Here is a 26,066-nt window from a genome sequence, read left to right on the forward strand (position 1 = left end):
TGTTCCATGTGCACTTGAGAAGAATGTATATCCCGCTGCTTTTGGATGTAGAGTTCTATAGATGTCTATTAGGTCCATCTGCTCTACTGTGTTGTTCAGTGCTTCCGTGTCCTTACTTATTTTCTGCCCAGTGGATCTATCCTTTGGGGTGAGTGGTGTGTTGAAGTCTCCTAGAATGAATGCATTGCAGTCTATATCCCCCTTTAGTTCTGTTAGTATTTGTTTCACATATGCTGGTGCTCCTGTGTTGGGTGCATATATATTTAGAATGGTTATATCCTCTTGTTTGACTGAGCCCTTTATCATTACGTAGTGTCCTTCTTTATCTCTTGTTACTTTCTTTGTTTTGAAGTCTATTTTGTCTGATATTAGTACTGCAACCCCTGCTTTCTTCTCACTGTTGTTTGCTTGAAATATGTTTTTCCATCCCTTGACTTTTAGTCTGTACATGTCTTTGGGTTTGAGGTGAGTTTCTTGTAAGCAGCATATAGATGGGTCTTGCTTTTTTATCCATTCTGTTACTCTGTGTCTTTTGATTGGTGCATTCAACCCATTAACATTTAGGGTGACTATTGAAAGATATGTACTTATTGCCATTGCAGGCTTTAAATTCGTGGTTACCAAAGGTTCAAGGTTAGCCTCTTTAGTATCTTACTGCCTAACTTAGCTCGCTTATTGAGCTGTTATATACACTGTCTGGAGATTCTTTTCTTCTCTCCCTTCTTGTTCCTCCTCCTCGATTCTTCATATGTTGGGTGTTTTGTGCTGTGCTCTTTCTAGGAGTGCTCCCATCTAGAGCAGTCCCTGTAAGATGTTCTGTAGAGGTGGTTTGTGGAAAGCAAATTCCCTCAGCTTTTGTTTGTCTGGGAATTGTTTAATCCCACTGTCATATTTGAATGATAGTCGTGCTGGATACAGTATCCTTGGTTCAAGGCCCTTCTGTTTCATTGTATTAAATATATCATGCCATTCTCTTCTGGCCTGTAGGGTTTCTGTTGAGAAATCTGACGTTAGCCTGATGGGTTTCCCTTTATAGGTGACCTTTTTCTCTCTAGCTGCCTTTAACACTCTTTCCTTGTCCTTGATCTTTGCCATTTTAATTATTATGTGTCTTGGTGTTGCCCTTCTTGGATCCTTTCTGTTGGGGGTTCTGTGTATTTCCGTGGTCTGTTTGATTACTTCCTCCCCCAGTGTGGGGAAGTTTTCAGCAATTATTTCTTCTAAGATACTTTCCATCTCTTTGCCTCTCTCTTCTTCTTCTGGGACCCCTATAATACGGATATTGCTCCTTTTAGATTGGTCACACAGTTCTCTTAATATTGTTTCATTCCTGGAGATCCTTTTGTCTCTCTCTATGTCAGCTTCTATGCGTTCCTGTTCTCTGATTTCAATTCCATCAATGGCCTCTTGCATTCTATCCATTCTGCTTATAAACCCTTCCAGAGTTTGTTTCATTTCTGCGATCTCCTTTCTGGCATCTGTGATCTCTTTCCGGACTTCATCCCATTTTTCTTGCGTGTTTCTCTGCATCTCTGTCAGCATGTTTATGATTCTTATTTTGAATTCTTTGTCAGGAAGACTGGTTAGGTCTGTCTCCTTCTCTGGTGTTGTCTCTGTGATCTTTGTCTGCCTGTAGCTTTGCCTTTTCATGGTGATAGGAATAGTCTGCAGAACTGGGACGAGTGACGGCTGGAAGGACTTCCTTTCTTGTTGGTTTGTGGCCCTCCTCTCCTGGGAGAACAGCGGCCTCTAGTGGCTTGTGCTGCGCAGCTGCGCGCAGACAGGGTTTCTGCTTCCTGCCCAGCTGCTATGGAGTTAATCTCCGCTGTTGCTGTGGGCGTGGCCTGGCTCGGGCAGCTACTCCAAGATGGTGGAGTCGCGTTGGAGCAGGAGCTGCTGGGAGGCTATTTATCTCCGTAAGGGGCCTCCCTGCTCCCTGCAGCCCAGGGGTTAGGGTGCCCAGAGATCCCGGATTCCCTACCTCTGGATTAAGTGGCCCGCCCTGCCCCTTTAAGACTTCCAAAAAGCACCCGCCAAAACAAAACAACGACCACAAAAAAAAACAAGAAAAAAAAATTTTTTTAATAAAAAAAAAAAAATTTTTAATTAAAAAAAAAAAGGTGGTCGTTCGTTTTTATTTATTCTCCGGTGCCAGCCTCAGGCCTCTGCTCACCGGTCTTTCTGCCCTGTTTCCCTAATATTGGGGTCCCTGTCCCTTTAAGACTTCCAAAAAGCGCTCGCCAAAACAAAGCAGCAAAAAAGCAAAAAAAAAAAAAAAATGGTCGCGCGCTTTTCTTATGTCCTCTGTCGCCCAGCCTCCAGTGCCTGCTCACTGTTCTTGCTGCCCTGTTTTCCCAGTATCGAGGGCCCTGCAGTCTGTCCCGGATGGCGGGGGCTGGGTGTTCGGCAATCCTGGGCTCCGTCTCCCTCCCGCTCTGCCTGCTCTTCTCCCGCCGGGAGCTGGGGGGAGGGGCGCTCGGCTCCCGCGGGGCCGGGGCTTGTATCTTACCCCCTTCGCGAGGCGCTGGGTTCTCTCAGGTCCGGATGTGGTCTGGATATTGTCCTGTGTCCTCTGGTCTTTATTCTAGGAAGGGTTGTCTTTGTTATATTTTCATAGATATATGTTGTTTTGGGAGGAGATTTCCGCTGCTCTACTCACGCCGCCATCTTCCGCCCCCCTAGAGGAAGCTTTTAATACTATGCCATTAAGTTTAATACTATTTCCATCAAATCATCATAGTTTAGGGTTAATGGTAGGTAATATTTAAGTATCCCATTTCACGGATAGTTTGTATTAAGTTATTAAAATTTCTTCTGCTCATAATTTAATAAGAATATTTATCATGAACATATGTTTTACTAAACATGTCCTATCTATTGAGAAGATCATATGAGTTTCCTTACTTAATCTGTGTCTGTAGTATATTACATGGATTGAATTTTCTGATGGTAACCCAATCTTGTGATTTTATTTATAAACCCAGATTTGATCGTCATCATTTTAATGTATTACTGGATTCAGTTCATGAATCTTCTGTTTAGGAATTTTCCACCCACACTCATGAGTGAATTGGATGTAATTTTTCTTTCTTGTGCTGATCTTTTTGGCCTTGTCAAAGTTGTGCTTGCCTTATAAAAAGTAAGTTGGGGATTATCACGTCCTATTCTCTTATCTAGAAGAGTTGTGTAAGATGGAAATTATTTCTTCGTTGAGCATTTGGTTCTGAAGACAGTTTGGGTAAATGGTACTTTTTACCTTGAATTTATTCACATCATCTAAATTTTTTAATTGATTGGCAACAAGTTGCTTATATTAGTCTCTTAGTTTCTTAATATGTGGAGTCTAGAGTTACATCTATTTTAAAGAATTCTTGATATTTTTTTGCGTAGTTTTTTTTGTTTTGACCAGTCTTACTAGTACACCAATTTTATTAGGTTTTTATTTTTTTGATTGTATATGCCTGATGATTTCAACATCTAAAGTCTCTTTAGGTAATTTTCTGCGGTTGTTTTTGCTGGCTTTTTACTTATGCAGTCTAGTTGGGTGGGTCACTGGGCCACCCTGAACATGCCGTTGCATTCATTCTTTGTGCCCCTCCGTCCTGCCCTTCCCCCAGATATTTCTATGAGGTAGAAGTTCAGTGATAGAATATAAAGGTGACATTTTTTAAGGAATGTGCCTTCCTGCTTTGACACCTCCCTCTGACCATGTGAAACTGGGTTCCTATAAGCATATTTTTTGATAATTCTATAGCTTACCTATACCACTAGATCTTGAAAGAATGTGTCATCTACTTTTAGAGCAATCTCCCATCCAAGGAATCTGGAAAAATATTTACTAGTTCTTGAACTTCCTTGTGTTGACTCACATTTCCCTGTATTTAGTGGACATTTTGTGTGTGTGTGTGTGTGTGTGTGTGTGTGTGTGTGTGTGTGTGTGTGGTGTGTTTGTTTGGAGGAGGGAAGGGAATTGGTAACCATTCTTTTGTTCTTTATGAAGATAAATGGTTGTTTTCAACTATGATTTTATTGCTATTTCATTTCATAGAACTGAGTAAAAATATAATTGAAAATCCTCATTATCTTCATTTTATCACACTTGTTAGTCGTTATTGTGTGGAAGTTAAAATAAATTATTTTATTTATGTAGCTTATCCCTAATTATAGCTTCTAGTTTGTCATGCTCATAGATTTATCTATTTATAGTTAAGGTAAATGTGCTATGCCAGTGTGGCATATGGAAGTGGATGCAGATACAGATCTGGTTCAAATTCCAGGAATTCTACTAACATGTTTTGTTTCTAGGAGTAAGTTAATTTATTTCTGTAAATTGCATTTCCTCATCTGGCATATTTTGGGAGATTAAATTAGATACATATATATAATGAAATTAGCACATAGAGCATTCTCTTTGAGTAGTATTCTTTTTTCATAACTTCTTGAGTTTATATATATTTAACAGACTTGCCATTTATTAAAACCTATGGCATTAGGTATAGATATGTTATTTTTTCTGTATAGTAATATTCAATTTTCAGTGACAGTCAATAAATATGATTTTTTCTTATTGTTTGCTACTGTAGCTATAACACATTAATTTTGCTGACAGATTTGGGCCTGTGCTTGAAATTTTATCCTATTTAATTGTTTTTTTAATCCTCACCTTGGTTTTAATGATTTTTAAAGTAGATTATGCATCTTTTAAAAAATCTAGTTCATTATCCTTACTTTGCTAGTAAGAATGTTTTAGGGGGAAGGCTTTTCTATTGTTAATGATAAGAATGTTACAAAGAGAAGTCCAGCCAGAGAGTCACCAAACAGGACCTGTTAACTACCTAACGGCTTGAGTTCCCCATTGCAAAGTTTGTATCTAAGTGTTCTAGACTCACATTTACTTTTGTCTTTGTATTGAAAGCAGATCAGTTTTCATGGTGACTGGTGCTCAATAATCATGTTTATAGACGTTATTTATAAAGTAGAATACTATGTTATTAATTTGCAATAGAGGGTTTTTCCCATGGGGGTGCTAATTAGAAAGCTCATATTCTTTCTCCAGATGTCTCCCATGTGCCGTAGCAATCAAGGTATCAATCCCCAAATTGTTTATTGATCATGAATAGAGAGCAAAGACGGGCAGATATTTTGACATGCCCTTTATCTAAGCTTTAGGGGTATCTAGTAAAATGTTCTTTCCCTGTGGGAGGGATTGCCTTTATTCATTGTTCCAGAGGACAGTGATGCTGGGGTTCTTGTTTGCGGAGTCGAAGAATGAACTTAGCAAACACCCAGGGTAGGAGAGCCAGGGAGACTTTTATTGAGAGATACAGTGAGAAGACAGACAGAGCTCCTGGCTTGAGCCAGGAGGGGACAAGAGAGCCTGTAGTGGTGCATTGTCTAGGGGTTTTATAGGCAGTTGAAGATTTTTGGGAACTGGATAAAAGACTTAGGGGTGTGGACTTGTTTGGTCCCTGAATATGAAAAAAAATTAACTTAACACAAGAAATTTACTGCTCTGATTTTCCCTGGGATACTGGTGTCTTGGTCTAGGAGCATATCAAAAGGCCACCTGCCCAGCCCCCAAGGTCAGCTGAGGTATTGTCTGTTTGCTAAAGAGTAAGTTTAAGAATCTTACCTCTTAACTTCCTGGGTATTAAAATGCAATCTTATCTTTTAGGTGGAATCCTTCCTGCCTTTTACTCTGTTGTTTATGGCAGGGCCTGCATGCTAAATTAGTTGCCCAGTTTGCAAATCGCCTCATCAGGTCTGAAGGAGGAAAGACAGCACATAGGTCTGGCCCTTTTAGCATGCCAAAGTGAATCTTACAGATGATTACAGAATGGTTAGCATAATAAAAACATGTGCTACTCTTCTTTATCTGGGGAATATTAACTGATCTCATGGAAGAATGACTCCAGAGCTTAATGTTTAACACAGAATTTTGGTAGGGGGTTTCCTTGCATGTAGTTACATTGCTCTAACTGCAGATATCCTGCCTTGCTCTTTCCGGAGGCCCTCACCCTACTCTGACTACACCTCATGGTCCCTGTCTCAACAGCGTGTGGAAAGGCCTGAACTTTTACATATATTTGATTTACTCTATAGTTGATTTAGTTGGTTGTTTGAGTCTTCAGCCTCATAGAGTTCTGGGAACACTCTTCTATTGCTACCTTGACCTTTGGCATTTGAAGAAAGTAACTTCCTTGTCCCAATTTTTTTGGACTCTGTTTTCCAAATACTTGGAAAATATTTCATTATTGTGGGTAAAATTGTAACATTTCCAGAATATCTCACCTGGCTTTAGTACATCTGCTTGTCAATTGGCGTTCAGAGGTGGAAGGAAGTATGACTTTAGTGGATTTGCCTCATATCCATGGGTAATTACCTGGGTGAGGAGGGCTTATCTGTACCCAAGAGGAGAGACGAGGGCCGGTTTTGTTTTTGCTGGAGAAGGAAAGAGAGAAACAGCCCCAGACTTCAGTTTATAAGCAATAAATGGGTTTTAAACTTCATTTTTCCCTTTGACTGATTTTGGTTTTTATAGGTATTTTGCCTCAGGATTTCCTCTCCCTGAACTAACAGTTGTATTTGGAAGTAACCTATCCTGCTATAGTTTACTTCTTAATTCTAACTATATACCAATAAAGTCTAAAGTTTTGCATTTCTAATCTTTTCTGAAAGCGTAGTTAAGTCAATTGGTTAAGATATGTTTTACAACCTAAATTATACTGTCCCTTATTTTAAAGAAGCTTCATCATGGCAAACAGTAATTTAGAAAGAGAAATTCTGTTGGGCATGGTGGGAATTTGACAAGCAATGTAATTTCATCTAGGGCTCAGTTCTCATATGGACTGTCAGTGCAAGGACGGATTTTAGAAAAATTGAGTGGTGAACAGATTGCTTTTATTCATGTATTCAACAAGTAATTACTGAGTTTCTGCATGTCACTGTGCTGACCTCTGTGCATCACACATTAATTAAATATTTGTTATTTAATTACTTCCATATCCAAATAATCACAGTAGAATTCTTGGCGTACTGCCTGTGAGTAAGCTAGGTGCAAGAGTATGTCTTAGTGATTGAATGAGCTGTCGTGATGTTACTAGAAATAATCTAGTATTGAAACTTTGGGCCTATGTATACAAAAATGATGACTTTAATTGACTCAAAGCCCTTCTTTCTGGCAGTAAATACAAATCAAGCCAATTATCTATAAAGGTCACTCCTAAATGTGTAACAGGAAAGCTAAGTCATGTATTTTAGGAGAATGAGTATATGTCTAAACACTTTATGGGGACAAGAATCTAGTTAACATAAGTGATATAATATCATAAAGATACAAATCAATAATAAGAGGGACCTGGAGACTTTTCTGTTTTATATCATTGGGTTTTGTTATTAGGTCCACCAATACATTAACTTACAGTCCATTCTTTCTTACAGCGGAATGTTCAAGGAAGGCCAGTTTAATCAGAAAATTCTGCAGTTTCTTGTAGCATATTTCACCAGACAGTGCGGCAGAATGCACCAATGGTTGTGACAGACCCACTGGTCCCCTCTCCATACTTTGCTCTCGTCATTTCAGCACCCACAGCCCTGAAGTCTGCCCCTCCTGTGTTTATTCAATTCCCCGGTGGCAGAGCCCCTGCACCCACCTGAGCAGCAGGCATGGGGAACTGTGTCCAGAGATGGTCCTTCGCTATTAACTGATGGTAGCTGCTGCCCACATACAGGAGCTCTCTCATTCCTGGGACGGTCTGACTCTGCAGAGTGTGTGCTAAGCTACACTGGCTTCCAGAGTTTCCCCAGGAGGGCTGAGCTTCGGGTGCCCCTGGTGGTAACCGGCTTTTATCGGCTGCTTTCCTTTCCCCGTTTCATCTCCCCATTTACGACCAGTGGTTCCTTCGCCTCCATCCCTTTCCCCCCAGATTGTCCTCAACTCCTGTTGCAGGGTCTGCTTCTGGCTGAATCCAATGCAAAATGTGATCAGAACAAACCGAGAAGCCTGGATCAGTAATTTATCAGGTAGCAACTGGCATACAGTTTGGAAGAAGTATCTATTAATTGCAACACAGCCAAGTATCTTCCTTTGAAAAAATGTGACACATTACATTTTGGTCCAAACAGATGTGAACTTGGATGAAAATGGGAACCTGACATTTCAAGCAGTTCTGGGGAGATTCCTGAGGCCAGGCTTCTCCCTCGGGGGTTTTCTGTAAGGAGAGGTGACTGAGACAGGCACAGAGCACACTGGGATATACCGAGTATGGCATATTAAGCTTTGTTTGTAAAATTAGAAAAAATAGGATCAGTTGGAGTCTGTCTTATTTGAACTCAGTCACCGAGTACATACCTAGAAAATGAGATTTGAATTTAATCTATTGCTTGGTATCATTTTTCTGATTACACTTTGCATGGTGCTTTATTAAGCTGTCCAGGCTTAGTTTTATTTTGGCACTTGTTTTGCTACCAAACTGTTGGTCTGACCAGTAGTAGAAACCCCTCACCAAGAGAGCTAGCCAGAGGCGGTCTTTTAAACTTGCACATCTTAGCAGGGTCCTCCCCTGCTCAAGCTGGCCAGGGGCTGTCTGCTTCACTCAGAGCGAGTCAGAGCTCCCCCCCAGCCAGCAAGGGTGGACTGGACGTCAGCCCTTGGAGCGTCTCAGATTCCATTTCTTAAACTGCGTTTCTTCTTTCACTGGCTCCAGCCACGCGGGTCTCTGTGTTGTGTTCTTCCTGGAATGCCCCAAGGACATGCCTACCTCTGAATTCTTGCAATTGTGCAGCTCCCTCCGCCTGAAAAGTCCTGTACCCAGAGCCACATGGCTTGTTTCTTAATGTTCTTCAGGTGTCTGCTCAGAATAGAGCCTTAGAATAGAGCCAATTCCTGCCACCTATGTGCACGAGCAGCCTCCCACCAGCCCCCTCCCAGTTGCCCCCCGCTGTGTTCCCCTCCAGGCCACCTGCTGCCTGACACTCGTGTGTTTGCCTAGTTGTGGGGATGGTCCGTGCCCACCCTGAGAGTGAACTCCACGGGGAGTGGGACTCTCTGTTCTGTTCCCTGTCACAGCACCACCACCCCTGCTTGGCACAACGGTCAGGCATTCAAAAGGTATCTATGGAATGAATGAATGAATGAATGAGAGAAGTTCGAGGAAGTTCGAGGAAGAATTTCGAGGAAGGAATTTCTGAGGAGTTGATACTTAAATTACTACATAAACTATGAAAAGATGCAACCATTTGAAAATAAGCAGGAAAATGTGCCCTGCAGAGTGAATTCCAGTCTCGAAGGTGGAAGCGCTTCCTTAGGGGGTTTCGTCTCACTTTCTCCGTGACAGCCTTTCTAGCCCAAGCCGCCATCGCTTTCCATCATGATCTTCATGCCAGATCAGGTGGGTCCCTGGAGGCTATTCTAGGACATGCAAAGGAAATCCACTGGAATTCTTAAAACAGGGTATTGGCTCAATCTACTTTGTATTTTAGAAGGCCATACTGCCTCATCTGTGGAGAACTGTTTGAAGAAGGTCAGTATGGAAGTTGAGAGATGACTTAAGAGGCAGTTCTGGTAGGATGGGGCAGAGATGGAAGCTAAGAGATGGCTTGAGTTATATCTTAGTAATAGAGTCAATCACAGCCATTAGGACTTACCACTGGATCAAATGTGGGAGGCATGCTGATGGAAATGTTCCAAGGGAGAGAGAGAGGTTAAAGGTTTAGGAAAGAAGTCATTAGGAAGGGAGTGAAGTCCTTGAGCACAGTGGGGGATCATCTTTTTTATGAATGGGACACTGACTCCATCGCAGTCAAGCAGGGGGATGGTGAGCTCAGGACAGACAGACGGGTGGCTTTGACAGGGGCAGATGAGTGGGCTTGAGTTTGATGACCTGTTTTCTCAGTGAGCGGTAGGCTTAGGTCAGTAATGAGAACAGTGAGGGCAGATGAGGTGTGGAGTTCTGAGGACCAAGCTTAGAGTCGTGACCTATTTCAATGAGGCGGGAAGTCTGTGAGAGAATCCGGATCATAGGGAAGCATTTGTCCAGAGTCTCAGAAACTCTGATGAAGGGGAGAAATCACAGCAATGGGTACGAAGCACACGAGCTGGTCGGATAAGGAGGACGTGGCCAGAGGCTGTACAGGCAGAAACAGGCCCCCTGGTTTCTGTGCCGGGTGAGGACAAGGAAGCGGTGCAGGTGGAATCCAGCAGCCGAGCATTCCGGGGGTCCGTGCCTCACCCTGTGGTCACTTCAGTGATGGCAACCACTCTCAGGAGTTGGAGAAGTCACAGCAGACTGCGGGCCAGAATATAAGGGTCTTTAGTGGAAGCGCAGGCATTATTAAGAGCTCCGTAAGTGGTAGAAACAGGAGATGAGGCAGATACAAGCAGGTCACCGAGTCTGAAAAGTGCAGGGTTTCATGCCGCTGAAGCTGGTGATGGTCTGAAGGTGGCATTGGACAGCGGCGAGCAGAGGGACTCCAGTAAAGATAAAAGGGTGTGGTTTTAAAAGCAAATGAGAAGAAAAACCATTTTAAAAGAAATACATGCTACTAGAAACAAAGTAAGAATTGGAGTACGGAAGAGAGAAAGGTAGAAGCACAAGGATGTTTAGAATATTAAAACAAATCAAAGTTTAAAACACAAGCTATTTATCATTTATTTGTGTGAGGCTGCTCAAAGCTGTGCTCTGACATTACTCAGAGGCACTCTGGGCGTAGGCTTCTCAGTAAACATGAAAAAAAAGAGCTCAGAAATGGAAAAGGAAAATAAGTTTTAACAGTGTGAACATAAAATGACTATTTCTTTCCTCATTTGGGCTGAAAATAATCACTAGATTTGATAACTTCTAATTATTACTAATAGTTAAAACCCATTGCTCCCCTTGTGAGTCAGAAAAGATAATGGAGGCATACCAATAATTTTATTGCTGTAAACATAACTCTTTGGAAATTACAGACTTAAAATAGCCAACAGATGATCAAGCAGGAACTAGTACCCAAATAATCCAAGAACATTTATGTTGAGATGGGAAGGAAGGCACCTTGTTTTAAACCTCGCCAAAGATGAATAGTAGATTAAAGAAAAACTTGTAAAATAGCAAAAGAAAAATAAGTTAGACTCAATACAGTTTGATGATAAAGTGTTTAGTAATTTACATACACCAAAATGGAGGGAATATAAACAACTAAACAATAGATTATTCATTGTTTGAAAAATATTTGATGGGTAATAGGTTGATTGATTCATTTTGTCCTAGCATGAATTGAATCATCTAGAACTGAAAGGCAGAGTTTCTCTCATGGGTATTTGTAACCTATGTGGACTGCTGTGTCCTAGTGCAGTGTGAAGGGGGTCTTAGAAAATACCAGAAATCCCACAAAAGGTTGGGATTTATTACATAGGCACAAAAGAATGCAGCTAGTACTTTTAAGAGTTGTTTTCGGTTTCAAATGTCTTTTCTAAATAGCCATGGCCGTTTTAGCCAATGATTGCACCATCTTTGGACTCCTAGTGAAGTCAAAGGGTGTCACATCTGTTATATCCTGGTTGACATTCAAATGTTTGTATAAACTCAGAAATGAATTATGTATATAACTAGAACATCCAGTTTGAGTGGACATGTAATTCTTGAAGCTATTTAATTAAAATTCTGTCAGAACATTACATCGACTGAAGATTATGATGCTAAAAATTTGATACACAAATGCAGAACAATGAAGCCCTATAAATGACCCCAGAGAGAAATTTTTCTGTAAATTTTTCAGTGCAGATACAGTTAAATCAGGCAACATACATAGAGACTAATGATGTGTAGCGGATGTATCTGGAATTCAATGTCAAAATTAGCTCAGGATGGTATTTTGGTTGATACTAAATAACAAAGGAAGTATTAACATACACTAATTTTTGCCCCTAATCACCACTGCTCTAGAAAGTCAGAGGTCTTATAAACATCAAAGACTTTGTTTTTAAAGTATATATACATAACATTTACATTGCTATTTCTTCCTTCTCCCTTTGTTAAGAGCAAGTGGATCTGCGATTCAGCTTGCAATACAGATTTCAATTATAACTATTCACTTATAAAATAATTTCAATATCTTAGGTCTATGGGATGACCTAAAGTCTTTGAGTTAAAGCATCTAAAGAGAAGAATTAAGTTGTGCCCAAAGGCTATTCATTGAAAAAAAAAAATGCCTTTAAATGACTGTTAGAACAGTTAATGTCTTAAAAAAGGTAATTTTAAGAATTAGAGTTCTAAAGAGTTAGAATAAAGAATAAAGAGAACATCAGTGTGTAATCCTGAAAAAAAAGATTTGAAAGTATCTTTTTAGAAATATTGGTAACTAATACTGCCATGTTTTTCTTTTGTCTCCCAAGGCTTTATGTGACTAATGGATCTTAATAACCATGGTTATTAAAGATGGTCACTCCGGCATTTGTTAGACAACCTAAAAAATATTTCTGGAAGATATTGAGAGTCTTAAGAAAACACTTCTGATGATATGTCACATCAAAGTGACAAGTAATCTAATTGTGGGTAGATACCACTCAGGTGCCTTTTAATTAATTGGCTAATAATTAATTATTCCTTCAATCTCCTGGACCCAGGCTACTCAAGTGTATTTCAATATGTACCTTTTGACTTTGTTTTTAGGAATATTACCCATCATTACTGGAACCCCCAAAATGGGAGAAATAAATAAAAGACTCCCATTAATGACTTTATTTATACCTCTGCATTTTGGCATCATACTATCAATATTTTATATAGCCCACAGAGTTAAAATAAGATATCTCTTGTGGCTTTGAAAATATTGACATCAGCTTTAACACTGAGCAAAATAGCTCTAGATAAAATAATTCACTCCCTATCCTACTTTGACAAGTGTTGGAGGTTAAATAACTATTCTTTGATCCTGGGAAATTTGAGTAATTGGAGAGAGTAATCCTTAAGAGATTTGTCATATCCAGTTTCACTTCACTGAGCTCATATTATCAATGAATTTGGAAAAGAGAAAAAAATTCCTCTACAATGTAATAGTAAATTTACCTCTGTTTAATAATGCTTTGGTTCTATCCAGAGATTTTAACCATTTTTAACTGTATAGCAAACACACAGAAATGACATACCATCAATAGTACATTACTAAATTTTGTAGCTAGAAAAATATATTGTTCTATATAATTAGGAAACTGTCTACAAATTGGAGCATATATGAGCTGAGAGCTTATGGACAAATAAAATCAAAAACGTAAAATTTATGCTAGTGAGAAAGTTCATTAGGGAGTGGGATAGAGTAAGGAAATGGGGTTTTCTAGTACAGTTTCATTTGTGTTAACACAGTATCATCAACTTTGTTAAAAGTTGCGAGTTGATCCCTTCAAAATAGCAGCAGAGGGTTGTTTTAAAAAGTACTAAACTTGAGTAAAACTAGTAGTATGGTATATTACTTTACTGAACAATTCTAACTGTTCCCATTAAACATTTTACATGTTCTAAAAACTCTTTTTAGATCCCCTTAAAAATATTCTCCCAAAGCTTAACCGTACTACAGGCTTATTTTTTCACACCTCAGCTTAAGTAAATCCTTTTTACTTAAGAGATGGACAATAAGGAACTGGAGATAAATGAATGGCACTTACTAAAAAACTCAACCTGAAAATACAATGCAGTTGCCATCTGCTTCCCGGAAGGTAATTCGCCACGAGGGATGACAACCGTGTCACGTGGTCTTTGCTTCAATCTGAGAAGTACACTTTGACATGCTTTCTTTTATTAAGTCAGAGCCACTGTGTCAAAGGGAGAAATGAATGTGATTCCTGCAGCCTGACCCGTGTCCAATACGGAATATTGCATCTACCAGTAAACGAAAGTAGAATCAGAAAAGTCCTTGACTCTACAGGAATTTTAGTTGAAGCCCCATTTCAAGTTTGAGGCTTGGACATTGCGAATCTCCCCCTGTTGCCACTTTCTGGTGGGATTTCCCTCCCATGAATCATTTCTTAATTTGCCAGGACAGGAGGGCTTGGCGGCAAGTGGACATGGCCATGTACCCGGGTTTTCTTCTTTAGTAGTAAACCCTGGTCTGAATATGTGGTTGGATTTTTATTTATATTATCTGTGAAACGGGGCATTTGGCACATATTTCAAATTCTTCCCACACACATGAGCAGGTATTACATGTTCAATTCTTTGTGAGTATTGCCTGTGTTACACGACACATCGAAACAGAGCAAGGAGAATTATGCCAATTGCCATCTTAAGGCTAGTGCTTTCCATGACCAAGTTTTATTTATTACACATGCTGGAAATACACCATTGGCCATACAGAAGCAAAGAACCTTCAGGCCATACAGGCACACAGAAACCTAAGTTTTAGTTCACCGTTGTGATTCCATTAGTATTAATAAGAAAAGGGTTTACAAATGCTAAGGAGAGCTCTGGCCCACAGCACCATTTCCATCTATTTTTCTCCTTGCGGTCTCTCACTGTGCTCCACGGTTGTCTTAGCACCGAGCTGTGTGTCATGAATCACATGGTTAGTTTTTGGTGGTGGGAAGTGGACCGAAATCACAATTGCTGAGAAAAGCATGCCGGGCCCCTGCTACTTGGTGTATTGTACGGTGCTGTACTTTGTGATCCGACTCCGGGCCATGCCCGGGGAGGCGGACCCAAGGGTCTGGCTGAACTGCTGCTCGGAGGAGCTCCTCGTGTGGCCTATGGTGGCTGTCCCTCCCATGCTGACACCCAAGCCCCCGCCCAGGCTGCTCAGCCCGCCGCCACCTGCTCCCCCTGCACCGCAGACCAGGCCACTGCCTCCGCCGAGCGCAGCTCTGCCAGAGCCAGAGACAACTCTCTCTGTCACAATGACATTTTGGGCATTTGCTAGCTCGGGGGGCACACTCAGACCACCCGCCACCCCGGGGGTTGGTCGGATCACTCTTTCTGTTACAACCACGTTTGACTGCTCTCTGGAATCGGGGATGGTCAGAGAGGTGGGCAGACAGGAACCTGGCGCTATCACCCTCTCTGTCACTATAACGTTTGCCCCATCTCTCAGGTCAGGCATCTCTAACATGCCATGCAAGTCAGCGCCGGAGATGGGGCCGACCACCCTCTCCGTCACCAGCACGTTTGATGCCTGTCGGGTGTCGTGGATGCAGACAGAGGGCTTCAGAGTGCCAGAGGTGGTGTAAGACTCGGTCACGGTGACATTACCGTAGCCCAGAGGGTCAGGAATAGGCATGGGATGCTGCACACAGGGTCCTGAGGGGCAGACACTCTCGGAAATGACTGTGGTAGTGCCGAAGGGCGGGGCCATGGGCGGGTACCCACACACGAGGGGCTCTGCGCTCTGCTGGGGGCAGATGGGCTCGGCACCGTCTGGTGGCCAACAGGGGTCAGGGTCGGGGTACAGCTCCACTTCTTTTCCCAGGCTGATATCTGCCAACTTCTTAAATTTAGGCCCCAGGGTGTCCAAGAAGCTGTCGTCCAAGTCTTCTCCAATGAAGCTGCAGCAGCCCACAGAGCCGGCAGGGGAGCCCACACCTTCGATATCGTAGATGAGCAAACAGTCATTGGACGGGCGCCCTTCATCCTCGTCAGCATAAGCATATGCTTTCTGAATTTGCAGAGGAAAGAGAGAATGGAATCATGAACACATATTTAACAATGATAGAAGTCTTTATCGTTATTTTTTCTTCTGGGGCATTACCAAAGATGGATAGATAAAAAATTCTAACACCTACTAGAGATTCTTTAAAAGTCATTATATAATTGCTTGAAAGAAGTTGGTTAGAAATTATTTTAACTGTAATTCCGACAATACTTTTTATTCCAAAAATTTCTGTAGATGGAATTCTTCCTAACAGTGTACTCTGGATTCAAAAGAACTCAATGACTCACATACGCTATTTTGTAATTAAAAACGCTGAACTTGAAGTACGTCAGATTGGTGTCCTTTTTTTGGGTTTGTTTAAACAAGGTAGTTCATAATTGATTTTGATTCATTCAGAATTGCACTTTTCTTTCTTCGAATGCAGGGTATTGTGGTGGTTCTGTGATGATTTATTTCAATGTGGCTTTTTAAGCAAAACAGCAGGAAAATTTGACTCTGGGTCAATGACACTTTTGTATTCGAAACTGAAGGTGGCCAAAGACAGTTTTTAAAAATAGAAGAGCTCAGTTCACAGTGAAAATTTGATCTTTCTTGTTCGTGATATTGGAGTGCTGACCTTCAGGCTAAGTATCAGATACCTTTATTAGCAAACCAACTCAGTGTGCTGTTTCATTCAAAATCCATTTTTTGAGTCCTTACTATTTGCCAGACACTCTATCAGGAGCTCAGCAAGGAAGTAATGGACCCAATCAGGTAAAGTCCCTCGTGTAGGGCTTAAGTTTTATTTGGATGAGACAGACAACACGAACACATTTGTCAGGAGGGCGAGGGGCAGGGTGAAGGCATACAGCCTGTTGGGGTTGTTTTCTCAGGCAGAGTGGCTGAGGATGGCATCTCATAAAGTGATGTTTGATCAGAGATTAGAATAAAACGACAGGGTGAGTGAAGCAGATAGAGTGTTCTTGGCAGAAGGAACTGCAAGTACAGAAGTTTTGAGGCAGAATTGTGCTTTTCATGGAAATATAATATTCATTTGTAAGAAGTGGGCAGGAGGCATTCCTATGGATTTCAGCACAGGTCTCCTTGATTTCAAAACATCAGACACCTTCTAATCCATTGGGAGAGTTAGTAGGTATTTGAGGCCAGAATGCGGACAGATGTCAATATATCAGAGAAAAGAAATTCCTAAAGGCTTAAGCATCATGTCTTATGTAACCACAGGCACTGCTGATTTTCCCTGGGGTCAGCTGGTTCTTAGAATATTCTGGAAGTGTACTGTGGCTCTTGAACCCACTCATCATATGTGTTTTATGTGCCGGGACTTGAGCTGGGGACTGGCAACATGATGTAGAGACTGTGGACAAGACACTAAGAAAGGCTGTAGACATATAAATGAACAGATTTTAGCAGTGGTGTGTTCTATAATGTGTACAAAGTACAGAAATACAGGTAAGAAAACAGTAATCCTATTTGGGATGAGAGGGTTAAGCATAAAAACTTCAGAGAGGCAGTGATTTTTGGGTTGAGTCTTGAAGGATGGGTGGGGATTTGTGAGGGTGGGGATGGGATACAGACATCCCTGGAGGGGCAGACACAAGCAGAGGCAGGGAGGGCCAGACCAGTGCAAAGAAGAGAAAGCACTTGGCAGGTGGAGTTGCTGTTAGAAGTTGTTGGAAGGAAGAGGGAACGGGTCAGTTTGTGGATGACCTTAATTACCATGTGAAGGAGTTTGGACTTCATGCTGCAGACAAAGTGGAGCTGGGGGAGGCATGGGTTTGGAGTTACTTACCTGACAGAAGTAACTTTCCATGAAGTTCATGTTCAGACCCCCTTCTCTACATTCCCTCATGGAATTTCTTCTTAATGTTCCAGGATATTCTGGACGTATCTCAGAGGCTCCTGATGTCTTAACTCCATCTATTAATTCAAGCCCTGTCGTCCTTTCTACTCCTCCCAGCTCGTGCATTTCTCTGCCACCATACTCGTTTGTGTAGACTCCTAAACACGTCGATCAAATTAAATTTACTTTCTCTAGCATATCGTAGACAAAAAATTGGTAACTTACTATAATGTACAGTTTGCATTTGTGAGCAAAGAAATAAAATAAAGGTGATAGATAAAGAAAGGAGGTATACCTAGGACTAAAGAAAGGAGGTATACCTAGGACACAGAGTTCAAAAAATTTTATTAATCAAGTCGTTAATTTGATAATTATTTGTCAATAATGCTTTGTAGGTAGTTGTATTGTGCTGGGAGAGTAGGCTGCAGAGAGTTTACAAAAACCTCTGCTTTAGAGAATTTATTTCAAACTGGGGGAAGCTGGGGGAAAATACCCAAATTCTAAAGTTAAATAATATAAGAATACCCCAACATATCAGAAGCACAGAGCCCTGGGAGGAAGGCCCACGAACCACTGGGTTTTAGTGAAGAAACCAGGCCTGTGGACTGGGGAAGGGTTTGCTTGGAGAATCTTGGATTTGCAATTGAATGTGAGGGGTCAGTAGGAGCCTGTTGCAATATTGGAGGAATGTGAGATAAAACGATGGCCTGGACTATGGAAGTGCCATGGGCAGGGAGAATGTTGGTGGTTGGACCCATGTACCTTGGCTTTAATATTGTGGAGATCTGGATTTGGGGGACAGTGTGTTTTTCATACTTCGGTTACTCTGGTGTCTCTCACTGTGTTTTGTTCAAGGTTTGTGCAAAGGTTTGTCTGCATAATGAGCAAATAACTGCATAAATAAATTCTGGTGAAGTTCTTGATTTGACAAGTCTTGAGAACTGATAGGGCATCAATGAATAGGGAAACCGAAGAGTCAATGAGTTTCTGCTTTTGAGGTGGGGGATGTTGGTGTCACTAATAAAAATGGACACATCAGATGGAGGAATAGTTTTTACAGACTAGTGTGTCCAGTACTTTGCATAAGGTTCAGTTCTACAAGCTATAAACATTCCTATGCTTCCTATATTTTAAGGAATTTAAAGTAGAAAAGAAATGATTACAAGTTTGAAAAAGACTAAGAGAAAAAAATAACATAATAACATTTATTTACTTTGAAAAAAGGTAAGATGGTACAACTATTTTTAAAGAGAGGAGTTTTTAAAAATTAGTTGTTCCTTTTATTATACTGATAGCAATCTGCTGTGAAATTCTAATAGTTCCCTCATTGCCACCTGTGAACTGCCCTGTTTTAAGGCCAGTTGTATTTCTAGTCTTATCCACAGTTAAGGAGAAACTTCCACCACATACACACAGCCTCAGCTGAGAGCTTTGAAAGATTTTGATAGTGTTTTACCACTTACTTTCAATTTAAGAGACTGGACACATCATTCTAGGTCAACATTTATGTGGATGGTGAGAAGGGATGTAGTTTTTATCTGTCATGGTAGCAGCTGAAGTCAGAGTGGTTTTGAGTCATCCATGAACTGTGGAGGTAGATTCTAGCCTCAAAACATGAGCACAGACCTCATTTCATTGGGTGGTACTCTAATTCTGATTATTATTTTTTGGTAAATAACATCTGCTCTTTTAGACAAAAAACTCAACCAACACTGACTGGTGGTTACAACTCAGTTCTTTTCTCTTGTTTGTGGAGGTGCTGATGAGTCACTCTGGTGATTGAGGAAGTTGCTAAAGATTCAGCACGTAAGAGTAACAATTACTGTAAGTTTTTCCTGTCCTTTTAATTGGCATACTAGTCATTTAAAAAGGAATGGCGGAAGCAATTTAAGGACCCGTGAGATAAATGGAACACAAGATGACATGTAAGGAAAGAGTAGAATTTCTTCTTAGTCAGTTGAACTGCTAAAATAAAAGATGTCTTACCTGAGTGGTCGATGCCTTCCATGATATGTGCATTATTGGGTAGTGGTACACAGACGGTGGTCATATCCTAAAAGATAGGACAGTTTCCCATTTGTAATCACTTTCCTTTCTATGGTTAAACATCGGTTTATTTTCAGATTATCTCAGACTTTCTGCAAGAATGCTATTCAGAAACTTTAAAAGTCCATTTAAAACCTGAACCTCATTTAGAAAGCCTTCCTTGGTTACTTGCATCTAATTTCAAAGTGCTTTGATCCCTCGTCCTCGTGCACCTTGGTGATCCCGGCCCAGAGGAGAGCGTGGACTGTGAGTGGTCGCCGAGTCTTGGTTCATGCACATAAGCATGTTTAGGAAACTCCCAAAGGCTTCTTACAGCTGGCACTTACCGTGAGCTCAGGCTGTGGCCCTTCTACCGCCCAAGGCTGAATCGCTCCCTCTGAACATTCTGGAACAGGCTCAAAGCCGGCTCCTCCGCCAGGGGCGCCTCCACAGTCGCAGCAGATCAGCAGAAATGGGACCACTGATGGTGAAAGATCAGGCACAGGAAATTATCAGTGGGGCTATATTGAAACAAAGCAACCTGCTTATTTGTGATTAAATTTGAACCCCTGATTTAACTCCATTTATTCAGAAAACAAACTGAATAAGGGTCACATTCCAAAATCAATGTGATCATCAGTATACTAGACTGAACCCATTTTCATTTGTTGTATAGCAGTCAGATTACAAATAGTATTATATTAGTAAAATAGATGAGTCTCATCCTTGTCATCACTCAGGAAGAGACTAGAAGGAAAGCCGGAGAGACAGGGCCATGTGTCTGACGCTGTGCATTCCCACCCACAGTCCTTCATTTTTTTCCCTCACAGATTCCTGCCTTTATTTCAGCAGTAAAATCTTATTCATACTTCAAGCAACTGTTTTCTGTGAGGCTCTTATTTTCCCCTACATGGATATCTTTCCTTGAAATTATGCATACACAAACAGAAAATATTACCCTGCTAAATGATGACTTTTTCTGTTAATCACTTGGATTTTTCTTTTTCATCTATATATTGTAAGTTTTGTAACACAGAGCCTTTTATACTACGTGATCTTGGTAAATGATTTGGGATGAATGGACGAAGAGAGAAAAGGAGGCAGAAATACATGCAAGGGGGCAAGAGGAGGAGAGAGGAAGTAGGTTGGGAGAAGGAGCGTGGCCAGGAGGGCTTGACAAGGGAGGGAGAGAGGAGCAGACGCTCACACACTCCGCTTTCGTGGGAATGTGCCAGGCCCACAGCCAGCTTGTGAGTCAGACGTTCGCATCCCCCAGACCCCTGTGTGACGACTTCCCACAGTCAGTTCTCGGCCTGAAGAACGAACTCCAAGCCAGAGGTGCGTATTACTGGCAGAACAGAGAAGCAGCACCGGGTAATTAAGTTACTTTCATAAAGAATTTACTTTTAGAGTCTTAAAATGTTGGTTAAAACTAATATGGCTAAAAACATGAGATGAGAGGATCATTCCCTCGCACGCACACTTCACGCCACACTCTGTGGACCTGCTGGCGCTGCGGGCTCCCACTGCCCTGCCTGCAGGGTGCTTTCCCGTTACATGGAGCGGGCCAAGCGGTTGGAGGTTTTACCTTTTAAACCCAGCAGCTGACATACAAATTTCTTCAGAAGTGCACAGAAGAATAATTTGAAAGTGTATTTTATCAAAGGGTCAGAAAAGGTCTCCTCCCCACAATTTTGGGGTGGTGCATAGAAATACGACTGTGAGAGCACTTACGTCCCAGCACTAGGAACCCCATGATGAGCAGCCCGATGCCAGCAGGGCCAAAATGGATATTGTCTGGGAAATACTCATCTCCAGGTTGTGTGGCTGTACTGGTGATGTCTAGTGGGTTTGGGGTAATGCCAGTTTCAGTGGAAATTATTTCTCTTTCACGAGTGGTACCACCTCCGGAAACTGTGATACCTCCAGTAATAACTGTTTGAGTGGACCATGTAAAACCTGTAAGTTCAATAACAATTGTTCCAGTACAAGTCCTTTGAAGAACATCTGTAACAAGATTCAAAATAGAGAAAATATTTTATACATTTACTGTAATAATTGTTGGACAACACAAAACTTATTTTCTTTATGCATCAACACTTATCTCGATGTCTTTATTCCCATCAACTCAGTAACTCCCATGTTACCCCCAACAGTGGCTCAGTTTTTGAATCAAGCCATGCTGGAAATCAGTGCCCCTGAAAAACTGTCTCCTCTATTGAGAATCATAAACATGCATTGGCTGACAATGTGTTAGATGCCAGAGAGGGGACATTTCTAGACTGTTTTTTGCACACTTCTCTACATATTAGAGCCCATTTTTATTTGTTGTTTCACTGCCTTTCATCTTTGGTTCTTGTTTATTCTCTTCATTTTATGGGCTGACAAAACCAACAGATTCTGAGCAGACTGGTAAGTCATCTCTACAAAGACCTCCTGATGTAAAGCAGCATGCCCCCTAGGCTCGCAACTCCTAGCAGGGGGCAGTGGCCCCCATGGAGGTGGGAGTCTTTATAGTAATAGGAAAGGGACAGCACTTTTGCTCCATAAGCAGATACTGCAACTTTGTTTTCTTCTTGTTCTTCAGTTTCCTTAAGTTATGGTGTTTGTTGGGTAAACACAGAGGTGGGGATATTTATTTCTTTCAACTTAATTGCTCCACACTTGCTGTTTGTTTCATCTAACCAACCAACCAACTAACCAACCAACCAACCAACCGACCAACTAGTCTTTCAAAAGAGTAGACTAATTTCGAGTACATTTGATACAAAAGGTAGTGTATCAAATTGCTTCTACACGTAGATTAGCACCTGAGCGAGGCTGAAGTAGTATTGACTACAAGGGCGCACAGAGGAATGCCTTGCGGTGAAGCATGTCCTATTGTCTGGTTTGCATCAGTGCACAGATGGGTATATACATCTGTTAACACTCGTCAAGCTGTACTCTTAAAAAAGGTGTGTGTATTATATGTAAATTATACCTCAGTAAAGTTGAATAAGAAATACATCTGTCTCTTATTTGTGTCCTTATCTTACAACAAAATTGGTCTCTTAAACAGTATCAGATAATCATATGCTTATATAACAGTTTAACAAAAAAATATATATGTCACAGGTGATAAAGAAGATATTTTTAAATGAGAAAAGTTCCTTAGACCAATTCAATAAAGGCCTTAGATAAATAAAGACAGTCATAGTCTACATTCTGTCTAAATGAATGGAAGCTACTTGTATCTGTGTTCCATATGCAGTTGCTTTAACTATTCTTTTCTAAACTACCTTGACAGGGATTCATCCATTGTCTGCACTATCTACTTCCCACAGGGTTTGAATACATGATAATCCACAATTAGGAATTGCTAACTGCAGAAAAACCACAGTACTGACAGTTCACAGTGTGATTTTCTTCTCTTTCAGAGATAAGATTTCCAAAGTCTAGCATCCACCATACAGCAAAATTTCTTCACAACATGTGCTATTAGGCTAGAAATTTGTCATAATTCTGAGGTTCTGCTGGACTTTGGTGTCCATAATTCTTGCTGTAGTGTAGGAATGATAATGATGGAATATTATCTTATTCTAGAGCCCATCTAGAGATGTTTTTACCAACATCTCCCCATTTCCTCATCCTCCAATACTTTTTCTGCTATTTTAAATGCTTTGTAGCCATGTAGATGGTTTTTAGTATTTTAAACACATCACTTCATCTTTTAGATATTATGCAATCTGTATCTATGAAGCTAAATTTGCTTCAAAAGTCACCATAGCATATCTATTTTTAAAAGAAAATGTGATTTATTTTTCAAATTTTATATACACACTTTACTACTCCTGTCTATAAATTCAGATAATCTAAAGCTAAGTAGATTTTACCTAACTGGAAGAGAAGAGAAATAGCAATATTTATGTGCCTACTGTGAGATTTTACAGGTGTCACAGCGATAGAATCCGGACCTGAATACCACCTTTTGAATAAGCCCACCCACCTTCTCAGACAGACCTAGGTGTCTTCTTCCCTAGGCTACAAGCATTCTCCAGAGGACGCGTCAGCAAGCCACAAGCCCACCTTTCCCCTGACCGCTCCTCTCAAAGAGGCTGCCAGAGCCCTGGCCACAAAAAGCCTCTTGACCTGTTAGAGACTTTCCTTCCTTTGTTCTGTTGGGCAGAACAGAGGGGTCCCTCTCAGGTTCAGCAATAAACCTACTTGGACTGTGGAGTTCACATCCCCTCTCTTCATTCACACAGTGTATAATTTTCTCAAGAACTTTGAGTTATTATTATAATCAACCTTATTCTTATTATTAGTAACATGATTTATTGGATTGTTTATTTGCATTATAGGTAGTTGGACATTATATATAATAAGAAAAATGTAGAAATATATAAAGAAGCAAAAAAACAAAAACAAAAACACAAGAACAGACTCATACTAGCACTACCCAAGACAACCTGTTGATATTTTACCTCTCAGCCTTCATTACAGTGCCTAAAATCTGCTAATTATGTATGCTACATTAATAGATCATATGGTTCATTCCATTTTATGTTTTTACTTTGTATTGTAAGAACTCTTCCATATTTAAACAAACTTTTCATGAAAATAGTTTCTGGCTGCAGAATTTTATATCAAGCAGACCGTGGGTTATCTACCCAGTTATCTATCATTGCTATTGCCTTCAATATTTAACCAGTACAGATAATACCATAATTAACATCTCTGTATATTCTGCCTTTTTTATTTAGGATTTTTTTTCCTAATATTATTGGAATTGGGTAAAAATATAGGGATGGTTTTGCTTGTAGTTATTGTTTTTATTTATCTCTATTATATAAATGTGAGCTATGTTGTCAGACTTTGTCCACTGATGTAACCCGAGAACCTGGCAGAATGGCTGACGTTTTGCTAGCATTCTATATATAGTTTCTGAATAAATGAATAAAGATATTCCTGGAAGTATATACCAGAGACATGTTTAAATCCAGTCTATCTGATATCAAAGTCCATATACCCTTTCAGCTCAGCCTTGTCAATTCAATTATTGTTTTTATTATTTTTGTGTTATCATCACATGTGATATATATCTCCAGAAGGTTGCGATTCTTGAAGACAAAAGGACTGCTCTCTATTTGCCATAAGCCCAACAATTTTGTAAGCAAAAGTTTCATTTTCCCCTTAATGTATTCAATTAAACATGAGGTTGAAGGTAAGAAAAGGAGTAAGCTAGCAATTGCTTAAGATGATTTCAGCATGGAATCAAGACATGCTTGATCTGTGGATGGAATCAACATTTCTGTACATTTCTATTAGTAATATACATTTTAAAAACTACATTTCTTTTGACTGACTGTGGAAAAGACCAGTGTAAGTTGGTTAAATTCTGAATTGTTGGATGGCTTGAAAGAAAGGCTACTTTCTTTCTTTTTAATCTGTAAAGCTAGTGGGAATTCTCAACCCCTTTTTAGGATCATTGAAAGAGGAAAAGGGGAGGGAGAGAAAGAGAACGGAGGGAGGAAGTGGAAGGGAAGTAGCAATCACCGCCTTGTGGAATCAGCCCTGGGAACTTAACCTGTTCGGTGCCCAGGCTGAGTTAATTTTACTGGCCTTGAAAAATAATATGAGCATGCTGCTCCCAAAGTATTTATATAAAGTTGTACATCAACTTTCCAAAAATTATGTGAAGTTAACTTGGTTTCTGGACTAATTCTTTGAAAATAATCTCAGAGTACAATTTAAACATTTCAACTCCTGCCATTAATCAGAACTGACCTCATGGAATGTCAGCACTGCTTCTACATGTAGTGGCTCCTTTAATAGTTCTCGGTCCGCACTGTCATCGCTTCGTTTTACAGAACGGAGCACTGAGGGGTGAGTGGGTTAAAAGTCTTTAAAATCCCATAGCTAGTAAGTGATGGTACAAGACAATCCAGTCTTATTCCAGAGCTCATGGATTCAGCTGCTAAATTATACTGCCTCTTTATCATTAACAACTTGATTCTACAATACCCAGATGATAACTTTTATTGGAAAAGCACTTACTTCAAAACATAAAAAATAAAATTTTAATTTCTGAGTATGTGTGTGTGTGTGTGTGTGTGTGTGTGTGTGTGTGTGTGTGTATAAAACTTCCTCTGGAAGGGAAAAAAGCTAAATTGACTCCTTACCATCTATAGATAGAATCGTTCCTTGGTATCTTCCCCCAAGCATCTCATATTGCTCCATGGTAACTCTGTTTCTCAAAGTAATTATGCCTGTTCTTTGGTCAATAGCGAGCAGACCAGTTGGATTACTCCCCATTATGTATCTGTATTGGAAAGAAAATAGGACAAATTAATATCTAAAAAGAGAGTTTTTAAAAAATTATAAAATGTGTATTTCCAGTCAGTAGTTACAACTACTGGATATTGTTTTCAGTTATTAGAAACTTAATTTTTTTCAGGGCATTCTCAGCTGTTTGAGGATGCTTAGATGAAGATTTAACATGAAAAAATAAAGAATTACTGAGCCGCCTCTTCTGATAAAGTCACTTAGCCCACTTGGATGTCAGGACAACCCTTGGATGCTTGCAGCCTTCTTTTCATTTTGGAAG

The 26,066-nt window shown here is 40.4% G+C and overlaps 1 protein-coding gene across 1 annotated transcript in view; it reads right to left on the minus strand.

The window, feature by feature from the left end:
- Window positions 1–10,894: 10,894 nt before the first annotated feature.
- The window catches only part of DSG1 (desmoglein 1), a 34,117-nt gene continuing 18,945 nt past the window's right edge, over window positions 10,895–26,066 (minus strand). Inside the window, exons 10-15 of the mRNA XM_036885861.2 lie at window positions 25,642–25,781; window positions 21,215–21,487; window positions 19,828–19,961; window positions 19,442–19,508; window positions 17,405–17,613; window positions 10,895–15,618 (exon numbers count right to left, since the gene is read on the minus strand). Of these exons, the coding sequence (XP_036741756.2) occupies window positions 14,602–15,618; window positions 17,405–17,613; window positions 19,442–19,508; window positions 19,828–19,961; window positions 21,215–21,487; window positions 25,642–25,781 (1,840 nt within the window). The 3' untranslated portion in view covers window positions 10,895–14,601. The remainder of the gene's footprint in view (window positions 15,619–17,404; window positions 17,614–19,441; window positions 19,509–19,827; window positions 19,962–21,214; window positions 21,488–25,641; window positions 25,782–26,066) is intronic.

Source organism: Manis pentadactyla, chromosome 6 (assembly GCF_030020395.1).
Source record: "Manis pentadactyla isolate mManPen7 chromosome 6, mManPen7.hap1, whole genome shotgun sequence".
Taxonomy (NCBI): Eukaryota; Metazoa; Chordata; class Mammalia; order Pholidota; family Manidae; genus Manis; species Manis pentadactyla.